The 17466-nt window shown below is 42.3% G+C and overlaps 1 protein-coding gene across 1 annotated transcript; it reads right to left on the reverse strand.

The window, feature by feature from the left end:
• Positions 1-4696: 4696 nt before the first annotated feature.
• Positions 4697-14130, reverse strand: GCM2 (glial cells missing transcription factor 2). The gene is made up of 5 exons (XM_024199139.2): positions 14041-14130; positions 10110-10362; positions 8747-8859; positions 5827-5952; positions 4697-5575 (listed from the first exon to the last, which is right to left on the reverse strand). The coding sequence occupies exons 1-5, from the start codon at positions 14128-14130 to the stop codon at positions 4697-4699; spliced, it is 1461 nt and encodes a 486-aa protein (XP_024054907.2).
• Positions 14131-17466: the final 3336 nt, after the last annotated feature.

The raw sequence follows: 17466 nt of genomic DNA on the forward strand, positions 1-17466 counted from the left end.
GTTTCACACACAAAAGGACAGAATGATCTCAGGAGGCACTGTCCTTATTTACACCAAATAGCAATACACCACAAAGGAGTGGGGCCAACAACATATGCCAATCAGTTAGCACTTCATTTCATCCTATAGACATAACAGAGGTAATGTGCTTTGCTCTCGCTATGAACCAGGACACTGAACGAAAGATAACAGCCTGGGACTAAGAGATCCATGCAGAGCAATGCACTTTGTAACCCCTGCAAAAGGACCTGAGAGAGCATCTTCCTGCACCTGCTTCCCTACTCATTTTACACAAAAATATGCACAGAGCCAACAGTTCTTATTTTCCGTTGAAAGCTGATGGTGACGCTTCTTTGCTCGTGATCTTTAAAGATATCAACACCCTGCTCTCATGCCAACCTGTGTACTAGAAACCTAGCTCTTAACAAACTTGTCCTCCATTATTCGAACTGCGCGAAACTCCGTGGGGGTTCTGCAAACTTTATTTGGCTTCTGTTTGTTTGTGTGAGTTTGCACAACATGAGCTAAAATCTGTGCTGTACTGATTTACACCTGTATAGGCCCACGGATTTCAGTGAAGAGTTGGGACTCCTGCATTCCCTCTTTGAGATGTCAGGTTACAATGCACTTAACATTTTGCACAATTCTAAACATAATACTGTACAACAGCCATTAATCAGTCCCCCCAATGCTTCTGTGCAATAGGCAAGTATCAACCCTATTATACAGGTGGGAAAATGGAGGCACATACATGGGTTCCTAAAGCCAGGCTCCATATGAATGCTTCTAAGATGCTGACTACTTGCAGAGCCCACTGACTTCAGTTTTGCTGAGGAGCCCAACAACACCATTTCAACCCCACCTCTCCAAAAATACTATCCTGTCTTTACATCTGGAGTTTGAAATGAGTCTTATTCGTTAAGGACCCATCCAGTGTAGGATAATGAGCCTCATGGTTTCAGGGGCCACAGGAACTCTGTAAACTTCCTTTTGTCCAGCACTGTGGAGGATATGCCCTATTATGCATGGGAAAAGCTCTGTAATGACTGCATAATGCCAGGTTAGATATTCTGTGCTTGCCACCTTTTCCTCAGAGGTGAAGTCTGGCAAAACATCCAGCTAATCAGACATAAAACAATACAATATTCTCACTGATTCTGCTGCAGACAGGTGAGGCATTAACCTTCTATCCAACTACAGTGATTAATCTTCCCTCCTCACCTTTAGGGAAGGACACGTCATAAAATAGCATTCCAAATTCCCTTGGATACATGCATGGCTGCCATTGGTAGTAAGAAACTATGTAGATACGTCTGAAGGCATGTTTTGGCTCCTTAGTTGTGGAAAAGAGCTGTTAAACTTGTGGTGGGCCATCCATTAAGCCAGCCGGCCCTTTAGAAAACTCTACAGCATCCCAAGAAAAGCACTGCACATTCTGTTAAGTGGGGCTCTCCAGAAAACACTTATTTCTTTCATGAGCAGGTATAACTCTGTTGTATTCTACAGCTTCCCCTAAGAAAAATGGAGGGGAGAAAAAGGCATACAAGGTAAGTTTTGTTCTGTTACACCATTTACTTCCATAGAGTAACTCTGGTTTCCACTGGTGTAGCTGAGAGCAGAATTTGGCCTTACATCTTGAAAGAAAAATGGTACTTTATGTCTACAACTAGAGGGGTGGCGGCAACTCTAGTATTAGTTATACATCTATCTATGAGGTATTTACATGGTGTCTATTACAGTATCTGAGCATCTCCCATCTTTAATGTATTTACAATACACCTGTGAAGTACTATTATCCCCATACAAAGGGGAAAATGAGGTAGAAAGAAGCTAAATGACTTGCTCAAAGTCACACAGGAAATCTGTGGCAGAGCAGGGACTTCAATTCAGGCCTCCCAAGGCCTGGGCTATCACACTAATGATTAGACCATCTTTCTCTTTAGTCTTTACCAATGTAGTCATTTGTCACTGAAGATAGCAGTAAGACTAGATGGACCACAAAACAATGTACAAGTGTAGGCATATCATTCAGTATATTTCTGTGGCTTGTTTGAAAAGAGCATCGAGCTATCTCTTGAGGTTAGACAAAAAACTGAGGCTGAAAGAGAACTCAGCTGGCTTGTGGCAGCTTGTAACCATATTTTTAAACAGTTAGGCTGACATTTGTGGGTCAGATCCATTTAAAAATAGGGCTTGAAAACTTTGCCATTAAGACAATGTTCGGTTTCATTTAAAGGGCAGCCTGGATATGGGGACAGATGGCACTTTTACTCAGTAATGCCCTCCTAGTTCATCTGAAAGTGGAGCCCCAGGTGGCTGAGGTTTGAAAGCTACCACTTTCTAAGGCTTTGCCACAATAACTGGAATTTGCTAGACAAAGATGTACAAAATAAAATGCAATGGGGGCTGAGGCAGCCAGCTCATCTGCTTGAGGCAGGACCAGAAACCAAGCTTTAATGAAATGATTAATGGAAAGGGAGCTGCTTATAAGGACTGAAGGGGAACATTTCTCCTTCCAGGATGCTGCTTGGCCTGAGAGAGATGCTTTTAAAGCTAATCCTGTAAATGTATAAACAAACAAGTAGACACTTGATCTTAGCATTAAACTGTTGCAATTGTCTTTATGCTGTGTATTTTCCAAAGCAGACTAAATATGGGAGTGTGTTTTATCTGTCCTCTGATCCAAAGAGTTGATGTGCAGTTATTTTGTCCCTGACATTCATATGTGAGAGCGGTAAAGAGGAGAATGAATGCAACTGTCGCCAATATGTTTTTTATTTGGTCTAGCACTACAGATAAGGTAAGGTAAACATCACCATTTCCTTATATTGCGTATAACACTTCTTACATTCATTAGTAATAAGTCAAAGTTTCATGCAAAACAGTAGTGTACCCTAATAATTAGCCACGTGATTCCCTGTACATTAGACCTGTCAGTGTCACTGCCCTGTGGGAGGGGAGGAAGCCCGGACATTACCAGACTTTGCAAAGGGGGAGAAGGGGTTCTCCTTTCTAGAAAATGTAGGAAGGGGAAAACCTAAACCCCTGACCCCCCCCCCCCCACACACACACATACTAAATGCACAGATGGGCAGGAAAAGGGAAAAACAGGAGCTGAAGTGGAGAAGCCCGGCAAGGTTTGGTAGAGCCCAGGGTCACTGGTGGAAGGGTGCGGTGGTGGAGATGATAGGTGGGTGGGTTTCCCCAGAGAGAGGTTGTGTGTGTGTGTGTGTGTAGCATTAGCTCCTGTGTAAGTTCTGTCTCCCGCACTCACAAGCCTCCCACTGTTGGTTCACTTCTTTCATTTTACCAGTAGAACATAGTTGTCATGGGAGATTATGGTGGAAAAGGGAGAGGTGATCTCTCAGGTAGCTATGTCTCATGCAGGAAAGAGACCTTCCATGTGGCTCTGCTTTCATTGTGGAGTCAGGGCAGAGAATGGAGCACAAGACTGATATGTTCATGGTGATCAGTGTTGCTAAACAAGTGGGCTGCTGCATTTTGTACCAGATGGAGCTTTGTTTTATCTATAATGAGTGGTTATGATAAAGCCTGGAGGTCATGAAGGTGTGGTCAGTTTCCCTAGACAGTTTAAACAGGGAGAGTCACATGGTAAATGGTTTAATAAAACCATATGTGCAAGTGTTGCATCAGTAGAATGCTAACTGGCCACAGCTGGAGTCAAGAAGAAAGACACATCTTTGTGTGCTGTTGGAAAAAATGCCTATAAGTCTTATTGCCTCCAAGCCAGGTATTGACTGAGGTCAGTCCCAGAGGTCATCTAGTCCAGTGGTTTTCAACCTTTTTTCATTTGCGGACCCTAAAATATTTCGAATGGAGGCGCAGACCCCTTTGGAAATCTTAGCCATAGTCTGCAGACCCCTAGGTGTCCACCGACCACATGTTGAAAACCACTGATCTAGTCCATATCTAGGTCTTCCTTTTCTGGTGCGAGGACTGGACAGCCTTTAGACTTGACACAGGGAAGCAAAGAGGAACATACAGTACATTGCTAGGCTTTCCCATTACTTCAGGGAAACCTAAGCTAGTCTTTCTTGCTCATGATATCAGCAAAGACACTACCGAGAAATTCTCTCCTTCTTTGAGGAACCCAACCACCCATTGTCTCTCCTCTCACCAGCTGGCTGCAGTCTTCAGGCTTCATAAACGGAGTCCCCTCCACTCTTATTTCTTCTTACCTGCTGATTATTAGTCACAGATGAAGGGCCCTCCCTCAGGGCTTGACATTTTTGGCAGCTGTTGCAAAGGGGGGCTTATTAAGTCCCTGTCTCCAAAGCAGATCATTAACCCTGTCCTGGCTCAATGTGGGGCCATATTTTGGACTAGGCCACACTATCACCCCATGTGAGAGACTAGAAGGGACTGATTTGAACTTTTGTGCATGGATGGGACCTGAGACAGTCAGCAGATCTCCACAAAGGCATATGTCATGAATAAGTAAATTGTCCTAATGTATTGCTTGCTTGTCATTCCTCAGACTCCCCATAGCATGACCAAATGTCCCCATGTTATCAGGACCATCCCAATATTAAAGGCTTTGTCTTATATACATGCAACTATACCCCCCCACAGCCTGAAAAAAAGTGTCCTGATTTTCACACTTGCTATCTGATCACCCTAACTCCCAATCACCAGGGTTTAATATTCACATGATTAGTATTAAAACACATGGCATTTAGTATTCACCACTCTCAAATCTGAATGACTGTTCATGCTCAGAGCAGCTGTTTCCTGGGTTTGGCCCATACTGATATGTATCCACAGTCTCCACTTGTTCTGACTTTGTGGGAACTGGATCGTGCTGGTAAAGCAAAGCTGGTTTGACCACACCACAGTCTTCTTGAATCTTTATCCCTGGATAAACAGTTCCTGAGATGTTTTCTGCTGTATGGGTACAGTTCTGAGGATTTTTTACCTCACACATGTTGTCACTGTACTTCACCACAGAGGGCTTGTAGGCCTGGTAGGATACTTTAGTAGTTGTAGTGATAACAGTTTGTAAAGCTGTAGCAGCTGGAGAGGGATTGCTACCATACCTGCAAGGATACTCCCCACTGTAGTAAGGGGGATTAGCATTTGCTTGAATCTGTCCATAATCACTCCTATCTCCGTAACCAGTTTTCCCAAAAATTTGTTTCAGCCCATGATGTCCACTATCAAAGTTTTTATCATGGGCATTCAATGAATTACCATTATACTGAAGTCCAGTCAAATTAAGGGGGTCTGTATCCACTGGGGTATTTGCAAAATCTTTGTAAAATGTTGGATATGAGCTAGAATTTATATAACTAGGAACTTCAAATTCATAGCCCCCCGGCCTAGGTAGAAAGATTCTTGGGTTAGGACACTTTTGGAATGGTGATGCCGTGTCCCCTTGGAAGCTGGCTGAGTCATAAGTAGCTTTGTAAGGGTCTGTATTTTGAAATGCAGGGTAAGGCTGAGCTGGAATTGGGAAGCTGGTGTCTGTAATGATACTGAATTTTTCTGGGCCTTCCATGCATGACAAATGATGAATATTGTTGAAATGACCACTGTTATCATGATACCTTCTTGTCTGAAAAGAATATGAAAACAGGTCTTTGAGATCCAGAAATAAATATTGTACACATGCACACACAGCTCTATAGGCTTACTTGTATTATTGCTCATTGCAGCTTTGACAGCCTCTTCACTGCTTTAACAACCCCCTCTGCGCATAGGAGCAAAGCAAGCTGCTGTGGTGTCTTGTAAGGATTTTGTTATACCGTATGACTCACAGTACATGGTTACACCATCTTTGTAATGAAAATGCAGATCTACAGTTACCTCCGAGTCTATAAGCCTCTTTTTCTGGGAAAGGTGAGAAGAGGACACTTGTTTCTTAATGGCACTTCTTCTTGCCTCTGTCTCCAATTTACTCTCTGGTCTAGGGTGGTCATGGACTCCTTTGGCCTGCAGTAGTGTTAACACATTCATAATTTGCTTATCTAAAGACATTAATAAATAGGCAACTAAAGCTTATGGTTATTTATTATTTTATAGCACTCACGAGAATGCTTGGTGCTTCACAGAAAAGATAGAAGAAAAGTGCATGCTCAAACAGCTTACAGTCTAAACAATGGACTTATTGCACAAGTGTAACATATACCAGGAAGGGGCATAGGTGCTGGAACTAGGGGTGTGGGGTGTGTGGCCACACTCCCTTGGCTTGAAGTGGTTTCCATTATATACAGAGTTTACAGTTTGGTTCAATGGCTCTCAGCACCCCCACTATACGAATTGTTCCAGCTCCCCTGGGAAGGGGAGACAGATAGAGGAGCATGTGTTATGGAGGCATGATGACATGGTTACTTAGGGTATGTCTACACTACCGCGGTAGTTCGACGGCTGGCAATCGAACTTCCGGGTTCGATTTATCGCGTCTGGTCTGGACGCGATAATTCGAACCAGGAAGTGCTCACCGTCGACTGCGGTACTCCACCTCAGCGAGAGGAGTACCGCGGAGTCGACGGGGGAGCCTGCCTGCCGCGTGTGGACTGCGTCTGAACCGCGGTAAATTCGAACTAAGGTATGTCGACTTCAGCTACGTTATTCACGTAGCTGAAGTTGCGTATCTTAGATCGAATTGGGGTGTTAGTGTAGACCAGGCCTCAGGTAAGCAGACAGATGGCTTCAGAGTTCAAATGTTTTGTGTGCTGTGTCTATTTTTAAACAACAAGGTAAAGAATTATTTTAATCAGTGCTGTATACATGAGTTTTTAGGCATGAACGAGGTGAGGTGCAGATGGAGGTTGAAGAATAGATTTTGAAAGGGCATCCCAAGCAAAAAGGACCGCACAACAGAGAGCATGGAAATGTGGCAGAGAGGGTATCAAGGTTGGCATTGCGGGAAAAGGGGGTTGGGAGTGGCTGATGTGGAATACAAAAGGGGGCCAGCTCAGACATGTAGATGTAGATGTGATAAAGAGACTTAAGAACAAAGCTGTGAAGCTTGAACTTGATGGGCAGCACTATGGGGAGCCAGAGAAATGACACTAAAGAGAAGGTGACATGGTTGCAGTGATATGGGAGATTAATGATTTTGGTAACAGCATTATGGATGGGTTGGAAAGGGGTGAAGTTAGTAACAAAAGAAGACTGGGGAGAAGATTTCAGTGCAAGGTGTGAGATGACCTTAGCATGGGCCAGTAATTTAACCATTAGAGTGGAGAGGAGAGGGAGGTTGCAGATTAGTGATGCTGTGAAGAATTAAACAATGGGATTTGGTCACCACCTGCATGTGGGAGAGAAGGAAAAGGGAGGGAGGAGTCAAATATGACCCCAAAATTCTGGATTTGGATGAAGGAGAATACAGATGTTGTCCATGGAGCTCAGGAGTAGCTGAGAGGATCTGGGAGGAAAGATTAGGAGTTCTGCAGTTCAAAACCTTAGTTCTGCTTCATAACAGCCACCATTAAAACAGTATACATCAGCTTTAAAGAGCTTGCACTGTACTCACTGACAAATGTTCTTTACTTTAAAAACAACTCTTCTCAAGCAGAACTGAAATGCATTCTGTAGATGGTCATCCAGAGTTGCTCTTCTGAAAGGATTATGGTTCTATCTAAAACTGTCATCTCTCTACCTTTCTATAGTTGTGATTTTTGTCTTAGTTTTAGACCCTGATCCTCTTCGAAATCAATGAGACTATTTACGTGCTTAAGTGTTTGCAGGAATGGGCTTTTAGCTTGTTTAAAAAAAATTGTAGAACCCTATCCAGATGATCACTATTGTAATATGAACCTATTGGTGAAGAAAGAAACCTCATGTGCTGAAATGACAAAAATCTGCTATAGGATACTATCATTTTGCTATTTAATTTATGAATGTTCATATTAAATATGGATTTTAATCTAAATGCTACTCAGGCCATTTAAGTTTTAAAAAGCAACCAGCACTAATGAGCCTCAGTGAAGCGGTCCCTTTAGATTTAGGCCCCAGTCCTGCAAACAGTTATGCTCATGCTTATCTTTTCTCACAAGCATAGTCCCATTAGCTTCAGTGGCACTACTCAGCTAGGTAAAGTTAAGTATAGGAATAACTAAAATAGTATATAAAAATCTCCTTGTATTGAATAGAAAGAGTAAAATTGTTTGTAATCTGTGACTACTCTACTAAAGAAATATGCTTTTCAGTTTCTGCCCTTCTGTGAAGTAACATTTTGAACAGTAAAATGGGAATATTTTGGAACACACAGAAGTTTAGGGAACATGATCAGAGTAATCACATTTATCCAGTGTACCACACTAGCCAAGCTTTCCTTTCACTTTCCTCTTAATTCAGTAAAAGTTAAATATTAAGCATAGACCTCTGATGTTAATTCCTACACAGTGAATTAATCAAACAATCAATTAAATGAAAGTTCTTTTAATGGGGTAAAATCTAACCAATAGACATATTTAAATCCTGGTCAGTCCTTGTGCAGGCAAACCTCCCATTTTACTTGATTCCATACAGTTTATGCATGAAATTCAGCAGGAGAGTTTCTTCTTTAAGTAATATGGGATTCAGCCCATGTTAAGGGCTGGGAGTCTTATCTGTGCAAGCACTACAGCATTAGGCCTTTAATGAAATTCTATTGTAAGAAATGTGTGAAGGTAAGAACAAGCCTCATGCTTGTAATTGTATGTAATATTCATCAAGAGCTTTTATAAATCCATAGCAATAATAAGAAGTAAGGTAAGTTTAAGGACTATTTATATCTTACCTGGAAAAATATTGCCTTGCCATCAAGCCTCCAAAAGTTAGTGACTGGGTAGCCACTGTGTCCCCGGCAAGGAATTATCTCTAGGGCTGAGTTACAGTTTGGACAGGCTTTCTCTGTGAAATCAGATAAGGCTGGTATTGAAGAGCATGGTTAAAATGGAGAAATCAGCTGAGAACACCTTCAGGTTCAACCACTCTATAACTGATCCTTCAATTAAACTCCAAATCAAAGTATAATACTCAAACAATATAAGGTACACTAAGAAGCACAGCTGAACTACCGTATATACTCGTTCATTAGCCCATTCGTTTATAAGCCAACCCCCCAAGATGGTTAGGTAAAAATAGCAAAAACTGGATGACCCTTTCATAAGCTGACCCTATATTTCAGGGGTTGGCAAACTTTGGCTCCCAGCTCGTCAGGGTAAGCCGCTGGTGGGACGTTTTGTTTACTTGGAACGTCTGCAGGCACGGAGTCCCTCAGCTCCCTGTGGCCGCGGTTCACCGTTCCCAGCCAATGGGAGCTGCGGGAAGTGGCACACCAGTGGTTTGATGGGATAACGTGATTTTAGTCAATAGGTCAATAACGTGCCATCACTGGTAATTAGTAACAATGGTCAATGATGGGATATTAAAAGTTACTAGAGAGAACATTTTCCGGAGCGTCTGGCTGGAGAATCTTGTCCGCATGCTCGGGGTTCTGCTGATCGCCATATTTGGGGTCGGGAAGGAATTTTCCTCCAGGGTAGATTGGCAGAGGCCCTGGAGGTTTTTCGCCTTCCTCCGCAGCATGGGGCAGGGGTCGCTTGCTGGAGGATTCTCTGCGACTTGAAGTCTTTAAATCATGATTTGGGGACTTCAACAGCTGAGTCAAGGGAGAGAATTATTCCAGGAATGGGTGGGTCAGCTTTTGTGGCCTGCATCATGCGGGAGGTCAGACTAGATGATCATAATGGTCCCTTCTGACCTTAAAGTCTATGAGTCTATGAGTATTAGATATTCAATTCAATGATTCCATAGAGTTTAAAATCATCAAATTTTGGTGTAGACCCATTTATAAGCTGACCCCCCCTCTTTGATGTGTCACTTTTTACCAAAAATATTTGGCTTATGAACGACTATATACAGTGTATACTAATGGACTCGAGATGAATACTTGATATATTCACTTTGGATGTCAGGGATGTTTAGATTTAAATCTGAGTCCATTATGTAGGCCCATCTCTGCTGGACCCTCTACCAGACACAAACATTTTTGAAATTTGGAGCTACTGCTTTACATCCTCTTTGCCACTAATAAGTCAGCTCTGTCTGTGAGTGGGAATTAGGTTAATTTGGAATCCCGACCCTCAGACTTCTCTCACTTTGTTGCTTCTGGCGGGCTTTGTCACAGATAGCAGGTCGGAGCTGCAGCCTGGTACCATCCGGCAGCGTGCAGTTCCTGGCACAAACCACCACTCCAAGGCAGGACTTCTTGAGGATCTGGCAGTTGTGGTTATTGGTGTTGCGCATGGCCCAGCCGCTGAGATGCCGCTGTGCATTCTTTTCCTCGACAGAGTAGATAAATCGCACATAGCCATCTGGCCACTCCTGGAAGCCATCAAAGTGCTTGGGCTCCTGTACCACAGTTGGGTTAGGGGAGAGGGGCAACAATAGAAAGGAAGGGGGAAGTGGAGACCAGCAAGAAAGAATGAGAACGTATTAACAGAGTACCTCAGCACAGTAAAAACTACTCCGTCTATCCTTTTTATCCTGTCCCATTATACATAACAAGAAGTTACCTGAGGAAGTTAAAGAGCAGTAAGCTTAGAACAACAAAAGGAAATAATACTGTCCTTAAAGCACAGCTCTATTCTAAAACATAATCCTGTAAAAATAACATTGTCGGGTTCCATGTCCAATGCCCCTCAATAACTCTAAATCAAATATGCTCAATTTACAAGCAAAAAGAATTTTTTTTAAAAAACTGCCAGCCCTGGAAACTCAATCTGGGTTGTGAGAATCAAACTGGGCTCCTTCCATCTTGCCCAACTCCACCAATAATAAAACTGTCCGTGATCAGTGACACCTTTGCAATACAAAACTCTTTGGTTTACACAGTTGTAACTGATTGGCTGGCAACAGGAACTTAATAAACAGTTTGATGCACAAGGACAAATAGAATCCAGCTCTCATTCTCTTATGGTGTACCCATTTCAGGATTTAGGATTTATAGATTAATAAAAACCAGAAATATTCTGAGTAAAAGTTTTAGTTATGCCACTATTTCTTATAATGTATTTAATAAGACTTGAATAGACCCTTCACCAAAATAATGTTAATTGATTATAAGTATAAATAATATATATTTGTGGAATATACTCAATATAGTTTAAAAGAAGCATGTTTTGAAATTGGGATATTAAGACTTGCTTTCAAAGAGTTGCCAACCAAAATGTAATTTATTAGAAAAATGATAGAATGAAAGAGTTTTTTTAAACCATTTTCTTTGTTACAGCCTCAGTAAAGAAAAGTAAGATCCTGATCCTGCAAAACTTAGTCATTTGCTTAACTTTATGCCTGTAAGTGATCCCCCAGTATACTCAATGGGACTACACATGTGCATGAAATTAAACTTGTCCATGAGTGTTTGCAGGATTGGAGCCCAAATGATTAATTGACAAGCTTTAGGGACTACAAAATAGATTTTAAAAGAAACAACCTACTGGGGGCTAAACCATTATTTAAAAATCCTGAATGTTGTATTAAATATTAAAATCTATTAAACCACTAGACAATTCAATAAACTTGTAAAACATTTTAAATTATTTGAATGATAGACACCATCTGCTACCAAAGAGATGTCAAAGGCAGCTAAGATTTAAAAAGGAAAAATAAATAATTCATCCAGAGCTGTTCAAATCATCATCTGTCAGGTCTGACTTTTTATTACTAATTGTTCTATAAGCAATGATGGACATCAAGATATTTAGCTCAGACTCTCTGCTTCCTTCCCAGGACCCGAAGAAGAGCTCTGTGCAGCTGGAAAGCTTGTATCTTCCACCAACAGAAGTTGGTTCAATAAAAGATATTACCTCACCTACCTTGTCTCTATCAAGATATCATTTTACATTTGAAAACGGAAGTGTTTCTTCTCATTCATCACAACACTCAACTTCATCAGAGGCTATAATGAAACTGTAATTCCAAAAAATATAAACTAAGCTCTTAAATTCATTATTTTTTTTTCCATCCTGTGATTGTATTGCTTTAGCCGTCTGCAGGAATATATGATTTTTTCCCTGTGTTAGATTGAAGTACCTTTTACAGTTTCCAATTGCCTGCATAATTGAAGAGTCAAGCAAGGCAGTTTCTGAAAAATTTAAGGATTTGGAGAGAAGGTTTTAACTTATGTTGTATCATAAGGTCCATTAGAGAAGATTTTTTGAATCACCAGAATCAATTTCTGATTTGCCAGATAAACCTACTGCGTGAATATGGAAAGCCTTAAAATTCTTCTCCATAACCCTTCTATTCCATGGAGCAACAAATGAGGTGAAATCCTGGCACCACTGAAATTGATGGGAGTTTTGCCATTGATTTGAATGAAACCAGGAATGCACACGTTGTCTTTTATAACAATGCAAATCAATGGTTTTAAACTCTCACTCTGTATTTAAAAAGAACAGGAGTACTTGTGGCACCTTAGAGACTAACAAATTTATTAGAGCATAAGCTTTCGTGGGCTACAACCCACTTCTTCGGATGCATCTAATAAATTTGTTAGTCTCTAAGGTGCCACAAGTACTCCTGTTCTTTTTGCTGATACAGACTAACACGGCTGCTACTCTGAAACTCTGTACTTGTAACTTGGACATTGAGGTCCTGATACTGCAAAAATGTATGCACAGAAGCAACTTTATTCAGGCATGGAATCCCAGTGAAGTAAATGTCACCTGAGTAGTCTCATTGATTTCAATGAGACTCCTTGTGTGAGTAAGCTTTCGCAGCATCAGGCTCTTAATGTTCCATACTACTGAATTCTTCCTCAGCAGAAAACATTCTCCAAACCATTAGTTTGTGAATTATATAACAAAGCCTACTTTATATTCTTTAGAATCCAATCAAAGACTGAAAGTTCTGAGGCTAAAAGGGATTTTGGGTAGGTAAAGTCAGGAAATCTCTTCTTCCAGCTTCATCCCCTATTGCATGAGCTCTCATACTTGGGGGCGCAACCACAGGGTGCGTGCGTGTGTGTCTGTCTAAAACAGGTTTCAGGGAGGTTGAGACCAGCCTCCCTTTCTTTATAGCTAGGTGGGAAGAGGGTCCTGAAACTTTGTTTCTGTTTTAACATTGGTCTGGAAACCCTTGAGAACCATTTCGCCACTGGACCTACAGTAATAGCTAATTTTAAACTTATTTTAAGGGGGGCTTTCTATGGCACTCATAAATGTTTTCTAATCACTTAAATATATATGGAAGTATCTGAATATAATTATAAAGAAGGATTAAAATATGACTGTCCCCCATCATTCTCAACAAATCAGCAGTTGATATCCGCATGCTTAACAGTATGCCCCACCTTGTATTGAGCTGGGCTCTTCTGAGTACCTTTCCTAGGCTCTGTAGCTGGAAATCATGTCTCTTTCACCAACAGAAGTTGGTCCAATAAAAGATATTACCCTTGTCTTTCTCAGTTTATACCAGTCTAAGTAAAGTAGTCTGATAAACAAATATACAATGATATAACCAGGCACAAAACTATCCGAACATACACAGTCTATCTTACAATTTCTTGTTAGCACAGAATTAAACTATAGCGATCACTCTGAGATCTCGTTTCTTTTCTGACAAATTTCAGAAACCACAAAGACCAAAACCATTGAGCAAACAAACATAGCAGAAGAATAATTTTGGTTTCTTTCCTTTACAACTTCAGATTCCTGGTTGTCTACATTCCGATTCCCCAGTGCACTTAACCTCACCGATCTAATTTGCCAATATGAGACAAACTCTGAACTTTAACCAGTTTGATTAAAACCTTTACTCCCGAGTCCAGAATCTACGTCTCCTGTGCATGGGACTTCTCAGTGCCCCGAGGCAGGCACGGGAGCAGGTTGTACAGTTCTGAAGCATGTCTTTGTTAGCTTTAAAGAAGTACTTGAATTCTGTATAGGCAAATATTAGCTGTTCAGTTGGGGCAGTGGTCCCTCATTCATTCTGGGCTGGCTACAGCCGAGAGAAGAGCATCGCCGTGAGAGATCAAATCCCTGCTCCCCCAACCCACAGCAGCAACCACCCTTCTCTCCCTCCTACCTGAGGCAGTTTGGGGTCATTGATATCCCAGGTTAGCTTCATCCCGTAGGAGCACACGCAGTCCGAGTCTTCCAGGGGGCCCTTGGACATGTTCACCATCGGCTGGCAGGGAGCTGCCCCCTCTGCTCCGGGACGCTACGCAGCAAGAGTCTGAAAACGGGAGGAGGACTTAACAGACACCGAATTGCAAAGGAGAAGCGGCGCGCAGGGCAGCTACTGCTTGGCCAAGGCGCTGAGTTGAGCAGGCACGTGCAGTGCTCGCGCTTTGCCCTGTCCGGGGACTGCGGTGCTGAAAGGAGCGGGCAGCTCCTGCTCCTGCTCCGCCCTTTGATTCCCGCTTTTATGCGTGGATGTGAGACCGTCTCCCGGCTTGCCCTGTCCATCTCCCTCCCCCTGTTAAACGCAGGGGGGGGGGGATTTGCTTTGTTTCAAGGCCGACTCCTCCAGTCTAGTCACTGAGCGCGAAGAAAAAGTTTGGAAATCCGAGACACTTGAACACCGAGTCACTGGACAACCAGAGCCAGCCGCAAAGGGCAAAAGGGGGCAGCAGGGGCACTACAATATTGCAAAAACAGTCCCAGTCCTCAAAGTCAGCGCGCAGGCCGCTTTGGTTTGTAATCACCCTGTGTTTAGCCAAGAGCGCAACCAGTTCCACTGGCAGTGCTGAATAACGGCTTACGGGTGATAGTCACACCTGGACAATTGGTTTTACAGTCCGCTCCAGGCGCACCTTCGAAGGGAGGCTTTGAATGCAGCGCCTATGAGTGGCAGGATGAAAACACGAAGCTACTTCCACAAGTATTTTATTTTTTATCTATTCTGTTTTGATACCAGGCTTAGGGCAAGACTAACTCTAAAACACAGCTGGAAGGCAAACGGAAAGACGTTCCGCAAGTCACAGCACAGTCCTGAAATCTGGCAGGCACCTTTACTTGCATCAGTGGGAGTTTTTACTCCGATAAATAATGCAGAATGAATGAACCTCCGAAACCGTCCTAAAAGTTGACAACTAATATACTGCTACTGTATGAAATTTCATCCCCCCCCCCGCGTCTGATTTCTAGAAACGAGACATGCAGGACAATAATGAGTTCAATGCTATACTAAATAACCAAGATCACAGCTTGTCTCTCGGTTTTAGATCAAGCCTTATTCATTTGGTCTCCAGTTCTGAGTGAGGCAAATAGCAAGTGTCCAAAGTTTTGCCTCCCCAGTAAGACAATATATTCTATATATTGTGCACACACTGGTTCCGATCATGATTTATGTCGCGGAGGGGGGGGGGCTTCTAAAAGCACCTGCATTTTAGAATCAGTGCAAAAGGCACGAGATTACATATGTGCAAACTCTACAGAGCTGCATTTTTGCTGATCTTGTAGCAAAAACTGCCTGATTCTTATCCAGCCCTGTAATTTCAGGAGGGCATGATACACCTGTGCTCCTCCAAGCCTTCGGATATGGTACATGGGAAGATGTTTCGATCAATTGCTAGGTTCTGGGTCTCCTCTCTAGCTGCTGCTATCGAATTCAGCAGCAGCTAAAAACACTTTGTGGTTGTTTAAAATTTGGCACTACAAAAATAATTCCACTTCACTTTCCCCTGAGTTTGTGGAGTAGCTGCTGTTTACCCGCGTCTTGTGGCAAACCTGGAGTTCTATCTGCTAAACACACATGCGGCTGGAATCTACATTGCAAATCTATTTATCCCAAGTTCTATCCAGTCAAGCCTCCTAATGAAAATCAGAGAAGAATGGATGCAGGTGAAACATACTCACTTCTTCTCAGGTAACAGGGCACCAGAGCTATACAATAAACCACCCGATTTCAAGAACACGCATCAGCTGAAATCAATGTTTGACAATGTATTCCTTACTTATTTCCAAGCACAATTAAATGCAATAGTTTTCTTTTTCCCACAGTGCAGCTGATCATTTTTGTACCGTAGCTGCTGCGGGATACAGTTTGTAGAGGAACTAGGTCTGCGATTGCGGATATCTTCCTATTTAGCAGAGCCAACTCATCCTGCGATCGTTCCTCAGGCAAAATTCTCATGGAAACCGATGGGAATCTCGCTCGAGTGGATTTGCCTTTTCTGTTGTGTGGTTGCAGCTACGCAGAGGTTCCAGCTGCAGGAACCAGGTTGTTGCTCATCTCCGCTGCAGTGTCCCCGAGACACAAAATCATGCAAGCGGCTATCCGTATCCTCATTTATCAGGAGGTGCTTTCCGAAAATATAAACGGACACAGTATTAAAGGCCTAATCCTGCACCATTGAAATCAATGGGAGTTTTGCCGTTGATTTCAATAAGTCCAGGATTGAACCTTTATTTTGCACGATATATCACTATTTGCAGCTTGACACAACTAGGACGTATTAAAGAAATCCAGATCACTAACCTCTCATTTCAAATATGTCTAAACAAGTTTGTTATGATCTGGAAAGACCGCTTGGGAGTGATACTTATAACTATGATGTAGCCTATTGTTCTTTAGCTTTATGCAAATACACCAAAAAACATGCTGCTCTTACGAATTAATTTGTTGTGCTATTCGTATTTGTGCCCTTTCTACACACACTTATTCGAAATGGTTACATTACTCTACATTATGAAATAAAATAACGACTACTTTCATCAACGTGTAGCAGCTTCTTCAGTGGAACTTGTCTGATTGAAACATGACAATATTTGGTGTGATTTAAAGAAATAACTTTTTATTTTGACACTTTCATTAGCAAACCTAATAAGTAAAACATTGTTGTCGCTTAATATCATGGAGATGTGGCAAGACATTGGAAGCCAGCTTTAGCTTTTAGCAGGGCCTCCCAGAGGGGGGGCAAGTGGGGCAAATTGCCCCGGGCCCCACAGGGAAAGAATTGTAATGCCTGCATCTGTAATTTTCACTCCATGCATCTAAAGAAGTGGGTTTTTTACGCAGGAAAGCTTATGCCCAAATAAATCTGTTCGTCTTTAAGGAGCCACCAGACTCCTTGTTGTTTTTGTAGATACAGACTAACACGGCTACCGCTTGATACTTGACACGTTCAGCATAACCTTCCTGGGCTGGAACTGCTAGCGGTAGCGAAGCATTTGTAGCAGATACCAGCCATCTTTCCACGGGCAAAACTCTCCAGTGAAGTCAATGGCGTTTTTGCCAGAGTTAAGGCTCATAAGAACGTTCTTTCTTAACTAGGCAATTTCCACACGCCAAGAAATTGACGTCAATAGCAAAGAGCCCATTGATTAACGGAAGAAGGGCTGGGTCCAAAACAATGAGGGTCAGAGAGCCCCTCCTAGCCCCACTTGTAGAAATATTCGTTGCAGTTTCAACTGCGCTGGGAGGGAGGGAAGGTCAGTTGTCTCTAGTGCTAGTGGCTTTAGAATCGCGGAAAATCCTCTCAGGGGAACAAGTAAGTTCACGGCCGAT

This window comes from Terrapene carolina, unplaced genomic scaffold (genome assembly GCF_002925995.2).
Source record: "Terrapene carolina triunguis isolate 2854851 unplaced genomic scaffold, T_m_triunguis-2.0 Scaffold58, whole genome shotgun sequence".
Taxonomy (NCBI): domain Eukaryota; kingdom Metazoa; phylum Chordata; order Testudines; family Emydidae; genus Terrapene; species Terrapene triunguis.

Coding starts and splice junctions, on each gene's coding strand:
- GCM2 (XM_024199139.2), bottom strand. CDS start 14,130: ATGTCCAAGGGCCCCCTGGAAGACTCGGACTGCGTGTGCTCCTACGGG. Junction 8,860..10,109: donor AGCCCGCCAGAAGCAACAAA/GTGAGAGAAGTC, acceptor CTGATTTCACAG/AGAAAGCCTGTCCAAACTGT. Junction 5,576..5,826: donor AGAGGCTTATAGACTCGGAG/GTAACTGTAGAT, acceptor TATTCTTTTCAG/ACAAGAAGGTATCATGATAA.